This window comes from Oncorhynchus mykiss, chromosome 30, assembly GCF_013265735.2.
Source record: "Oncorhynchus mykiss isolate Arlee chromosome 30, USDA_OmykA_1.1, whole genome shotgun sequence".
In the NCBI taxonomy this organism is placed as follows: domain Eukaryota; kingdom Metazoa; phylum Chordata; class Actinopteri; order Salmoniformes; family Salmonidae; genus Oncorhynchus; species Oncorhynchus mykiss.
This window is the reverse complement of record NC_050570.1, coordinates 41,163,297-41,176,178: the sequence shown is the minus strand read 5'-3', so window position 1 is coordinate 41,176,178 and position 12,882 is coordinate 41,163,297. Positions and strand designations below refer to the sequence as shown.

Below are 12,882 nucleotides of genomic sequence, written 5' to 3'. Positions count from 1 at the left end.
ACCACGCTGCATTTTGGTCCGACTTTCCTTCACTGCAAGAAAACCGTAACAGAATCACCCACCACAACAGGACCAAGTGGCGTGGTGACAGGCAGCGGCAGGAAGAGCAGCGATCACAGGATTTCTGGACTTGGGAGGAGATAATGGACGGAAAAGGTCCCTGGGCACAGCCTGGAGAATATCGCCGCCCCAAAGAAGAACTGGAGGCGGCGAAAGCGGAGAGGCGCTGGTATGAGGAGGCAGCACGGTGACGCGGATGGAAGCCCGAGAGTCAGCCCCAAAAATGTATTGGGGGGGGGGGGGGGGGGCTCACAGGGAGTATGGCTATGCCAGGTAGGAGACCTACGCTAACTTCCTGTGCTTACTGGGGGGCTAGAGAGACCGGGCAGGCACCGTGTTATGCTGTGGTGCGCACGGTGCGGTACATACCAGCTCCTCGTATCGGCCGGGCTAGAGTGGGCATCGAGCCAGGTAAGGTTGGGCAGGCTCGGTGCTCAAGAGCTCCAGTGCGCCTGCACGGTCCGGTCTATCCAGTACCACCTCCACGCACCAGCCCTCCGGTGGCAGCTCCCCGCACCAGGCTCTCCAGCGCTGCCGGAGTCTCCCGCCTGTTTAGCGCTGTCGGAGCCTTCCTCTTCTCCAGCGCTGCCGGAGTCTCCCACCTGTTTAGCGCTGCCAGAGCCTTCCTCCTCTCCAGCGCTGCCGGAGTCTCCTGCCTGTTTAGCGCTGTCGGAGCCTTCCTCCTCTCCAGTGCTGCTGGAGTCTCCTGCCTGTTCAGCGCTGCCAGAGCCGCCAGTCTGCATGGAGCAGCCAGAGCCGCCAGTCTGCATGGAGCAGCCAGAGCCGCCAGTCTGCATGGAGCAGCCAGAGCCGCCAGTCTGCATGGAGCAGCCAGAGCCGCCAGTCTGCATGGAGCAGCCAGAGCCGCCAGTCTGCAAGGAGCAGCCAGAGCCGCCAGTCTGCATGGAGCAGCCAGAGCCGCCAGTCTGCATGGAGCAGCCAGAGCCGCCAGTCTGCATGGAGCAGCCAGAGCCGCCAGTCTGCATGGAGCAGCCAGAGCCGCCAGTCTGCATGGAGCAGCCAGAGCCGCCAGTCTGCATGGAGCAGCCAGAGCCGCCAGTCTGCATGGAGCAGCCAGAGCCGCCAGTCTGCATGGAGCAGCCAGAGCCGCCAGTCTGCATGGAGCAGCCAGAGACGCCAGTCTGCATGGAGCAGCCAGAGCCGCCAGTCTGCATGGAGCAGCCAGAACCGCCAGTCTGCATGGAGCAGCCAGAGCCGCCAGTCTGCATGGAGCAGCCAGAGCCGCCAGTCTGCATGGAGCAGCCAGAGCCGCCAGTCTGCATGGAGCAGCCAGAGCCGCCAGTCTGCATGGAGCAGCCAGAGCCGCCAGTCTGCATGGAGCAGCCAGAGCCGCCAGTCTGCATGGAGCAGCCAGAGCCGCCAGTCTGCATGGAGCAGCCAGAGCCGCCAGTCTGCATGGAGCAGCCAGAGCCGCCAGTCTGCATGGAGCAGCCAGAGCCGCCAGTCTGCATGGTGCAGCCAGAGCCGCCAGTCTGCATGGAGCAGCCAGAGCCGCCAGTCAGCCAGAATCTTCCAGATCCGCCATTCAGCCAGGATCAGCCAGGATCTGCCGGAACCGCCAGTCAGCCAGGATCTGCCAGAACCGCCAGCCAGCCAGGATCTGCCAGATCCAACTACCTGCCCGAGCTTCCCCTCAGTCCCGAGCTTCCCCTCAATCCCGAGCTTCCCCTCAATCCCGAGCTTCCCCTCAGTCCCGAGCTTCCCCTCAGTCCCGAGCTTCCCCAGTCCCGAGCTTCCCCTTAGTCCAGTGGGGGCCTTGGTGAGGGTTATTAGGCCAAGGTCGGCGGCGAGGGTCGCCAATCAAAGGACTCGTTACAAGGGGACTAAGACTTGGTTGGAGTGGGGTCCACGTCCCGAGCCGGAGCCGCCACCGTGGACAGACGCCCACCCAGACCCTCCCCTATGGGTTTAGTTGTGCGGTCGGGAGTCCGCACCTTGGTGGGGGGGGGGGGGGGGGGGGATTCTGTCACGCCCTGGTCTTAGTATTTTGTGTTTTCTTTATTATTTTGGTCAGGCCAGGGTGTGACATGGGTTTATTTATGTGGTGTGTTTTGTCTTGGGGTTTTCGTAAGTATTAGGATTGTGGCTTAGTGGGGTTCTCTAGCATAGTCTATGGCTGTCTGAATTGGTTCTCAATCAGAGGCAGGTGTTTATCGTTGTCTCTGATTGGGAACCATATTTAGGTAGCCATATTCTTTGAGTGTTTCGTGGGTGATTGTTCCTGTCTCTGTGTTTGTTTGCACCAGATAGACTGTATAGGTTTTCACGTTGCGTTTGTTGTTTTTGTATTGTTCGTTTTTTCTTCATCATTAAACATGTATCAAGAATACCACGCTGCATTTTGGTCCGACTCTCCTTCACCGCAAGAAAACCGTAACACCCTGTTAATTCCTCCATGTCCTGTGTTCAGCTGGTGGAGAATGCAGCGTACACATTTCATCTGCTGCTCTACAAGGACATAGAGGACAACCCAGGCAACGCGTGCTCTGCCATGGAGAAGTCCAGGCACAGGGTGCTCAAGGTACGCTGCTTATTCATTATTACACATCTGTGTATAAAGTACAGTTACTTCACAGGCATACAGAGGAACTCACTGAGACAAGCACTGATCAAAATGAATGTTTTATATGCTGATTAAACTATGTGTTGCAGCAATATGACTATGACAGCAGTACGGTGAGGAAAAGGATCTTTCGTGAGGCCTTGGTGGGGATCACTCTCCCTCACATCAAGAAGACCCTGGCCCCCACTTACAAAACAGTGAGTCAATACACACACACACACTTTACCCTTTAACCTAACGCTAGAACAAATACACATAACCTGGCCCCCACCTTGTAGCAACTTACAATATAAAAACAATTATGTAATAACAGTTAATAATGTAGTATATTTTGCATTTATAATGTAATAAATGTTGATAATGTAATAGATTGCCAATAATGTAATAAATATGCTCAATGCGTAACATAATAGTTTTTCACATAATGTAATAATTAAATTATTATTATTACATTCTGCGTTGATTTATAAACTGGTTAAAAAAAAGGTGATCAATAGTGTAATAACTCACGTCAACCCCCTTAAGGCAGTGGTCACCAAACCTTTCTGAGCCACGATCACTCAGGCCGGGATCTACCGCTCAGAATTGGTTTAACCTTTCTGATCTCCCCATCCCGGATCCGGGATCGTGAATACAGACTCAAGCTCATTACCATAACGCAACGTTAACTATTCATGAAAATCGCAAATGAAATGAAATAAATATGCTAGCTCTCAAGCTTAGCCTTTTGTTAACAACACTGTCATCTCAGATTTTCAAAATATGCTTCTCAACCATTGCAAAACAAGCATTTGTGTAACAGTATTGATGGCTAACGTAGCATTTAGCATTAGCATTCAGCTGGCAACATTTACACAAAAAAACAGAAAAGCATTCAAATAAAATCATTTACCTTTGAAGAACTTCAGATGTTTTCAATGAGGAGACTCTCATTGATAGCAAATGTTCAGTTTTTCCTGAAAGATTATTTGTTTAGGACAAATCGCTCCGTTTTCTGCGTCACGTTTAGCTATGAAAAAAACCCTGTATCCAGGATTGTGTAAATCTATCAGCAAGCTCATTAGCATAACACAACGTTAACTATTTATGAAAATCGCAAATGAAATGAAATAAATATGCCATCTCTCAAGCTTAGCCTTTTGTAAACAACACTGTCATCTCAGATTTTCAAAATATGCTTCTCAACCATAGGAAAACAATCATTTGTGTAAAAGTAGCTAGCTAGCGTTAGCATTTTGCGTTAGCATTTAGCGTTAGCATTAGCGTTAGCATCCAGCACGCAACATTAACAAAAACATAAAAGCCTTCAAATAAAATAATTTACCTTTGAAGAACTTCTGATGTTTTCAATGAGGATACTCTCAGTTAGATAGCAGATGCTCAGTTTTTCCAAAAAGATTCCTTGTGTATTAGAAATAGCTCCGTTTTATACATCACATTTGGCTACCAAAAAAAATCCCCAAATTCAGTCCTCAAAACGCGAACTTTTTTCCAAATTAACTCCATAATATCGACTGAAAACATGGCAAACGTTGTTTAGAATCAATCATCAAGGTGTTTTTCACATATCTCTTAATTGATACATCGTTCTTGGACACATGCTTTCTCCCCTGAATCAAATGGTAATGTAGAAGCAGCTGGCAATTGCGCACCGAATTCGACGCAGGACACCAGGCGGACACTTGGAAAATGTAGTCTCTTATGGTCAATCTTCCAATGATATGCCTACAAATACGTCACAATGCTGCTAAGACCTTGGGCGAACGACAGAAAGTGTAGGCTCATTCGTTGCGCAATCACAGCCATATAAGGAGAGAATGGAAAACAGAGCTTCAGAAATTCTGCTAATTCCTGGGTGATGCATCATCTTGGTTTTGCCTGTAGAATGAGTTCTGGGGCACTTACAGACAAAATCTTTGCAGATTCTGAAACTTCAGAGTGTTTATGCATAGAATATGCATAGTCGAGCATCTTTTCGTGACAAAATATCTCGCTTAAAACGGGAACGTTTTTTATCCAAAAATGAAATAGCGCCCCTAGAGCTCTAACAGGTTAAAAACTATTAAAAACAGTTCTGTAGCAATGAGGTTTGTGCAGTAGGCTATAGTCCCAATACATTATGAATGCATATTGGCTAAGCTTGAATTGCCCTGGCAATGTTGTTCTTCTCAGACCATTTCAAAAATATATTTAAAAACTTCAGGTATATGATCACACTGGTAATAGATCATAGTTTGTTGTATCAGAGTTGTGAGACACAGTTGAGTGATCATAAATTGAAGTATATCATTTGCTTTCATTATTTTACTGGAGTGACGGTGCCTGCATCTGATGGTCAGTCTCCGCGGAGGTCAGTCTCCGCTTCGAACACACCGACTGTGTCATTGCGTTTTGGTACACCAGAAGTACATTCTCATTTCCAATGGAAACGCTGCGTTTGCCTTGCAGCGTTTCGTTGCAGAGCCAGTTGCAGTGCGTTCGATTTATCGAACATATGCATCAAATTGTATGCTTAGACTTGACAGAAAGTAGCAAAATGTGAATGTTACATTTTTGTTGCACACATATACAGTACAAAAAAGGGGGGATTACATAATAAAAACTTCTTTACCTATTTTATTCATTTATTTGCCAAGGAGCATACATATTATTTATTCGATGACATCAAAAAATGTATTGTGAGAGCCTATAAAATAATTTCCCTTCAAAATGCATAATTTTGGAGCGAAATGCAATAACAAATATCCAAGACAGCAGAGAGTAGTCTCTTTCAACAATGAGACAAACGTTGAGGAAGTGGTCTGGATTGCGCTGTTGGGCCGGGACCAGCCCCGTCGAAAGCGCAGGTCTATGTGGGTCCAGAGATGGTTGAAGTTCTGAAACCAAAGTTCCACCATCTCATCCAAGAGCTTCGAGGAATTTCAAAGTTACTTTCGTCTGGACCGAAGCCAGTTCGATCACCTACTCCAGATGGTTGGAGCCTGGATCGCCCAGATGGACCCCAACTACCGGGAGTCCATCAGCCCAGTTGAAAGCCTGGCGACTTGTCTCCGGTAAGCTCAATTCTAGTGAATTTTTTTAGTCTTTGATACCATAATTGATTGATATTAGATATATTTTATGTGCAACCTAGCTAGCGAAAGGGCTCTCTAGTTAATAGCCCCTGTGTGACATCAGATGTACTTCATTGATGTACTTCAGAATGTTCATTAGGACTATAACTTTTCCCAAATTTGGTTTAAAATATTTTTTTTAATGATGCAATGTTACCAAATGAAAAGAAAGTTGGGGTGCCTTCTGTCTTGATGAAGGTAGGCTAGTCTTCTCCAGGACCACTTGTTGTTCAAGACATTTACAGTCATTCATGACATTCTTATTGGAATCACATACACTCTTAGAAAAAAGGGGTTCCTATAAAGTGTCCTTCTGCTTTCCCCATAGGATAACCTTTTCTGGTTCTAGGTAGAACCCTCTGGGGAAAAGTTTATACGTGGAACTGACTAGGGTTCTACCTGGAACCAAAAAGGGTACTACTGTACCTGGAACCAAAAAGGGTTCCTCAAAGGGTTCTCCTATGGGGACAGCCAGAGAACCCTTTTAAGTTCTAGATAGCACCTTTTTTTCTAAGAGTAGAGTTGGCCTGGGCTACAGTTTATTGATACAGTCATAGACTGAATTATACAGTTTCAATGCATTGTTAATGAGGGTTGATGACATAATTGACAATAATTGACAATATAATTAGTAGAGCATAATAAACTGTACTGAGGTAGGTACACTACTAGTCAAAAGTTTTAAAACACTTGCACAGATTCAGTTAGGTAAAGGAAGCAAACTAGCAATGTCGAAACTGACTACCTATGCTGTGCCTCCTTATTAATACATAAACAGTACCAATCAAAAGTTTGAACACACCTACTCATTCAAGGATTATTTTTGATTTGTACTATGTTCTACATTGTAGAATAATAGTGAAGACATCAGAAGTATGAAATAAGACACATGGAATCATGTAGTAACCTAAAAGTGTAAAATCAAAATATATTTTATATTTGAGATTCTTTCAAAGTAGCCACCCTAATGCGTTTGAGCCAATCAGTTGTGTTGTGACAAGGTAGGGTTGGTATACAGAAGATAGCCCTATTTGGTAAAAAAAAAACAAGTCCATATTATGGCAAGAACAGCTCAAATAAGCGAAGAGAAACAGCAGTCCATCATTACTTTAAGACATGAACGTCAGTCAATATGGAACATTTCAAGAACATTGAAGGTTTCTTCAAGTGCAGTCACAAAAACCATCAAGCGCTGTGATGAAACTGGCTCTCATGAGGACTGCCACAGGAATGGAAGACCCAGAGTTACCTCTGCTGCAGAGGATAAGTTCATTAGAGTTACCAGCCTCAGAAATGGTCAATTAACTGCCCCTCAGATTGCAGCCCAAATAAATGCTTCAGAGGTCAAGTAACAGACACATCTCAACATCAACTGTTCAGAGGAGACTGTGTGAATCAGGCCTTCATGGTCAAAATTCTGCAAGTAACCACTACTATAGATATCAATAAGAGGAAGAGACTTGCTTGGGCCAAGAAACACGAGCAATGGACATTAGACCGGTGGAAATGTTGTCCTTTGGTCCGTAGTCCAAATTGGACATTTTTGGTCCCAACCTCCGTGTCTTTGTGAGAAACGGTATGGGTGAACGGATGATCTCCGCATGTGTTTTTCCCACCGTGAAGCATGGAGGAGGAGGTGTGATGGTGTGGGTGGGCTTTGCTGCTGACAATGTCTGTGATTTATTTACAATTCAAGGCAAACTTAACCAGCATGGCTACCACAGAATTCTGCAGCGATACGCCATCCCATCTGGTTTGTGCTTAGTGGGACTATCATTTGTTTTTCAACAGGACCAGGCTGTGTAATTTTACATAGAATTAGAGTAATGGAGTGCTGCATCAGATGACCTGGCCTCCACAATCCCCTGACCTCAACCAAATTGAGATGGTTTGGGATGAGTCGGACTACAGACGGAAAGAAAAGGAGCCAACAAGTGCTCAGCATATGTGGGAACACCTTCAAGACTGTTGGAAAAGCTTCCAGGTGAAGCTGATTGAGAGATTACCAAATATCAGTGTGCAAAGCTGTCATCAAGGCAAAGGGTGGCTATTTGAAGAATCTTTGATTTGTTTAACACTTTTTTGGTTACTACATGATTCCATATGTGTTATTTTACAGTTTTAATGTATTCACTATTATTCTACAATGTAGATTTTTTATTTTTTTTTAAACAAGGAATGAGTAGGTGTTCTAAAACTTTTTACCGGTATTGTATATGAGTAGATAGAATATGTGGGTGGAATTTCAAGTTCATCACAATATTGATATTTGTTTTGAATTTTATTTCACATTCTTGGAGACCAACTGTCTGGTTGGTGAATACATGCCTGTACCCAAGGAGGAAGACTGGAGGGCCATCGCTGCCGAGTTCCTGGAGAGGTGGAATTTTCCCAACTGTCTTGGCTCCATTGACGGGAAACATGTAGTAATCCAGGATCCACTGTGCTCGGGTTCGCAATTCTACAACTACAAAGTTACATATTCAGTTGTACTCTTGGCTGTTGTAGATGCCATCTACTGTTTCCGTGGCGTTGATGTTGGTACTTACAGCAAGGGAAGTGATAGCGGGACCCTCCGGGACTCTGCCTTCAGCCAGGCACTTCAGGATGGCACCCTGGAGACTCCACCACCTGCATCACTCCCTGGGGCTGAAGACCTGGGACCCGTTCCCCACTTCTTTGTCGGCGATGAGGCCTTCACTTGAGAACCAACCTCATGAGGCCCTATGCTGGATGCCAGCTGCCATTGCCAAAGCCTGTAAGGATCTTTAACAAACAACTATCCAGGGCAAGGTAATATGTTAAATGCGCCTTTGGGATTCTTGACAGCCTGGTGGAGAATGTATTGGAGAGTGCTTGGTCTCAGCCCCTCAAATGTCGACGCCTGCGTGAAGGCCAAGTGTTCTCCACAACTACCTGCGGAGGTCATTCCAGGAGATGGGCACGCCAAATGGTCACCTACCTGATGTCACCAACAACGCCCCCAGGTGCCAACAACGCCCCCAGACAGGCACTCCAGGTGAGGGAGAAGCTGACCACCTACTCCTCATCGCCAGCAGGTGAAGTCCCATGGCAGTATGCCGTGGCTTGAAACAGCTTTTTTTAAGAGCCCCCTAACACCAAGGTTATTTAAAGAACCATCCACCGTTGTCCATAAAATATATTTTTTTCCCAGATTATTTTATGTCTCATTGTCTCTCTTCATTTGAAAGTTATATTTAAGTGAAATGTGGGAGTAAAGACCACACATTAACCCCTTCCCTCTCCCATTAACATCAGTATTATACACACCTGGCATGGTACATCAGGTGAGCAGGAGCTCTAATTAAGGTTATACGACATACAGTTAGTATGATAACAATGGACCCTAGGTAACCTAGGGACAATAAAAATAGTAAAGTTTACCACCATCTTCACTGGTCTGACAAAATGCAGGTTAGGAAGAGAGTGTGTTTTTACTTCAATCTGGTCTTAGATCTGCAAAGGTGTAGGGAAGAAATAAACAGATTAAGTCTAAATGAGATATTAATAAACAAATGAAACAACTGACTATGAAAACATTAGACTTTAATGAGTATTCAAGTACAGGAAAGAACACGACAGGTATGTGTGTTGTAGAAATGTTACCAAAAATAAAAAACTAGTGAAAGAGGTGTGTGTCCATGTATGTGCGTGTAAAAATACAAAAATGTTTGTGTAATCTGTAAAAGAACAACAAGAGCATGCACAACTGCAGACAGATACAGGGACAATTCATAAAGCCTAGACATAGTAGGGGAACTTCAGACATGGCCATAAAGAGAGAGAGGGCAGGGCTGTCTGTGAATGTGTAGCCACAATACAGGTAAACACACATTTCACCTTCAGTCTTGTAAAAGAACAACAATAGCATCTGAATTCTCTGGTGTGTCAGTTTCAATTCAGTCAATTTTCATGCAATCTATGTACAACTAATAATGAATGCTGTCCTACAGTAAGTATTGAGAAACTATTTACTTTATGAATTCCATACATTTTATACTAAAAAGCCTACTAAGAAAGGACATTAGTAAGCGGAATAAGTTAGAAAATCTCAAGTGAGGACCCTTGGAAAATATCAGTTGCATTTCCTCGCGTCCTCTCCTCACCTCCTGCTCAAAACCCATTGGAGGAGAAGGTCAAAACAACAACCAGACAGCTCACCTCTTCCTGTCCTTCCTGTGAGCTGGTCGGCTAAATTGACTCCATCCCTGGAAGGGAAGAGAAAAACAACACTTACAAGCATTACATAAAATAACACCATAAAAGGTGAGATTTATGTTAACTAAATACTGCTTGTATAGTGTAGTTAGTGGCATAAATATTGGAACAGTATGGTAACATTGGTAATTCTTGCTGTTTACTCATGGAATTTGTATTTCAGATCAAAAGATGAATATGACAGGCAAATGTTTAGACAACAAACTTGTTTTAGGATATTTTCTAACCCAGAAACAACAGCTACAGTGGGGCAAAAAAGTATTTATTCAGCCACCAATTGTGCAAGTTCTCCCACTTAAAAAGATGAGAGGCCTGTAATTGTCATCATAGGTACACTTCAACTATGACAGACAAAATGAGAAAAAAAATCATTTTTAATGAATTTATTTGCAAATTATGGTGGAAAATAAGTATTTGGTCACCTACAAACAAGCAAGATTTCTGGCTCTCACAGACCTGTAACTTCTTCTTTAAGAGGCTCCTCTGTCCTCCACTCGTTACGTGTATTAATGGCACCTGTTTGAAGTTGTTATCAGTATAAAAGACACCTGTCCACAACCTCAAACAGTCACACTCTAAACTCCACTATGGCCAAGACCAAAGAGCTGTCAAAGGACACCAGAAACAAAATTGTAGACCTGCACCAGGCTGGGAAGACTGAATCTGCAATAGGTAAGCAGCTTGGTTTGAAGAAATCAACTGTGGGAGCAATTATTAGGAAATGGAAGACATACAAGACCACTGATAATCTCCCTCGATCTGGGAAGATCTCACCCCGTGGGGTCAAAATGATCACAAGAACGGTGAGCAAAAATCCCAGAACCACACGGGGGGACCTAGTGAATGACCTGTAGAGAGCTGGGACCAAAGTAACAAAGCCTACCATCAGTAACACACTATGCCGCCAGGGACTCAAATCCTGCAGTGCCAGACGTGTCCCCCTGCTTAAGCCAGTACATATCCAGTTCCGTCTGAAGTTTGCTAGAGAGCATTTGGATGATCCAGAAGAAGATTGGGAGAATGTCATATGGTCAGATGAAACCAAAATATAACTTTTTGGTAAAAACTCAACTCGTCGTGTTTGGAGGACAAAGAATGCTGAGTTGCTTCCAAAGAACACCATACCTACTGTGAAGCATGGGGGTGGAAACATCATGCTTTGGGGCTGTTTTTCTGCAAAGGGACCAGGACGACTGATCCGTGTAAAGGAAAGAATGAATGGGGACATGTATTGTGAGATTTTGAGTGAAAACCTCCTTCCATCAGCAAGGGCATTGAAGATGAAACGTGGCTGGGTCTTTCAGCATGACAATGATCCCAAACACACCGCCCGGGCAACAAAGGAGTGGCTTCGTAAGAAGCATTTCAAGGTCCTGGAGTGGCCTAGCCAGTCTCCAGATCTCAACTCCATATATTATCTTTGAAGGGAGTTGGAAGTCCGTGTTGCCCAGCAACAGCCCCAAAACATCACTGCTCTAGAGGAGATCTGCATGGAGGAAATACCAGCAACAGTGTGTGAGAACCTTGTGATGACTTACAGAAAACATTTGACCTCTGTCATTGCCAACAAAGGGTATATAACAAAGTATTGAGAAACTTTTGTTATTGACCAAATACTTATTTTCCACCATAATTTGCAAATAAATTCATAAAAAATCCTACAATGTGATTTTCAAGATTTGTTTTCTTCTCATTTTGCCTGTCATAGTTGAAGTGTACCTATGATGAAAATTACAGGCCTCTCATCGTTTTAAGTGGGAGAACTTGCACAATTGGTGTCTGACTACTTTTTTGCCCCACTGTATACATTTGCCTCATGAATCCTTTGATCTGTAATACCAATTAGCCTACATGAGTATACTGTAAAAATGACCTACTTTACTTCACTGTTGCAATACTTAAGACACTACCTGTGTTGTAGAGAAGAAAAAAACGTAACATTGAACTCGGCATCAAAAAGCAGCTAATTAATTTGAACCTTGACCGCTGCTTTTCTTTGCTGAGGCAGCCTCTTTAGGGTTGCCACCAGGCTGATGGCAAAGAGGGTCTCTTCCTCCTCCTTCCTGTGAGCATCAGGTTGGGCTGTATCCCTCTTGTCAGCTTGGAGGTGCCTCTGCTGAAATGAGTGGATCTGGGGGCTGGTTCCGCCGATGGCGCCTGGTGTGACTTTGTTCCTCTTCGTGTCTCTCCTGGTTTGTCTCCACGGCCACATCCTGTTCAACAAGGTCCTCAGTGGTCACTTCCATGAGGGTCATAATAATCTAAGGTGGTCCGAGATCCAGCGGTGCTTCCTCCATTTCATCATCTTCCATGGCTGCACTGGTGGTGGTCACATTTGTGGATGATGTAGACGTTGTAGAGGGTCTCACTGCACCAGTGATGGTCGCACTAGTAGATGACAGAGGGTCTCGCTTGTATGGGTAAAAGAGAGTGTATATTACATTATTGGTTAAAGTAATTACACTATTACACATGCAAAAGTTCTTACATTATTAGCTCCTCTTCCATTATTGGTATTTTATTACATTATCAGTTGCTACACACCTGCAAAACAGTGAGTCTCTCAGCTAGCCTTCAAAACACTCAAGAAAATAGGGGGAAAGCCAGCATAAAGTATACTGCCCCAAAATAAGTGTTTTGAGAGCACAGGCCTTTACATAATTTTTTTTTGTGTCCTAAAATCTCATTATTGTTTAGAAAATCGCAGGTTGAAATGGTTGTTTCTGTGTCTTTAGGAGCTGCAGGGTCTTAAACAGTTCATCTATGCAGACTATTCCAACTTTGTCCATGTTCACAATATCTATGAGGGCATTTTGCTGCAGAGTCTGGACAAGGAAGTCATCAAAGGTATTGTTTCTGCTAGATATTTGAGTTATTCATTTGTAT

At 44.3% G+C, this 12,882-nt stretch overlaps 1 protein-coding gene across 1 annotated transcript in view; it reads left to right on the top strand.

Annotated features, from left to right (window-relative positions):
- LOC110521829 (protein Niban 1-like) overlaps positions 1-12,882 on the top strand; it is a 50,288-nt gene that overhangs the window by 32,587 nt on the left and 4,819 nt on the right. The window contains exons 11-13 of the mRNA XM_021599735.2: positions 2,492-2,602; positions 2,734-2,841; positions 12,732-12,843. Coding sequence (XP_021455410.2) covers positions 2,492-2,602; positions 2,734-2,841; positions 12,732-12,843 — 331 coding nt within the window. The remainder of the gene's footprint in view (positions 1-2,491; positions 2,603-2,733; positions 2,842-12,731; positions 12,844-12,882) is intronic.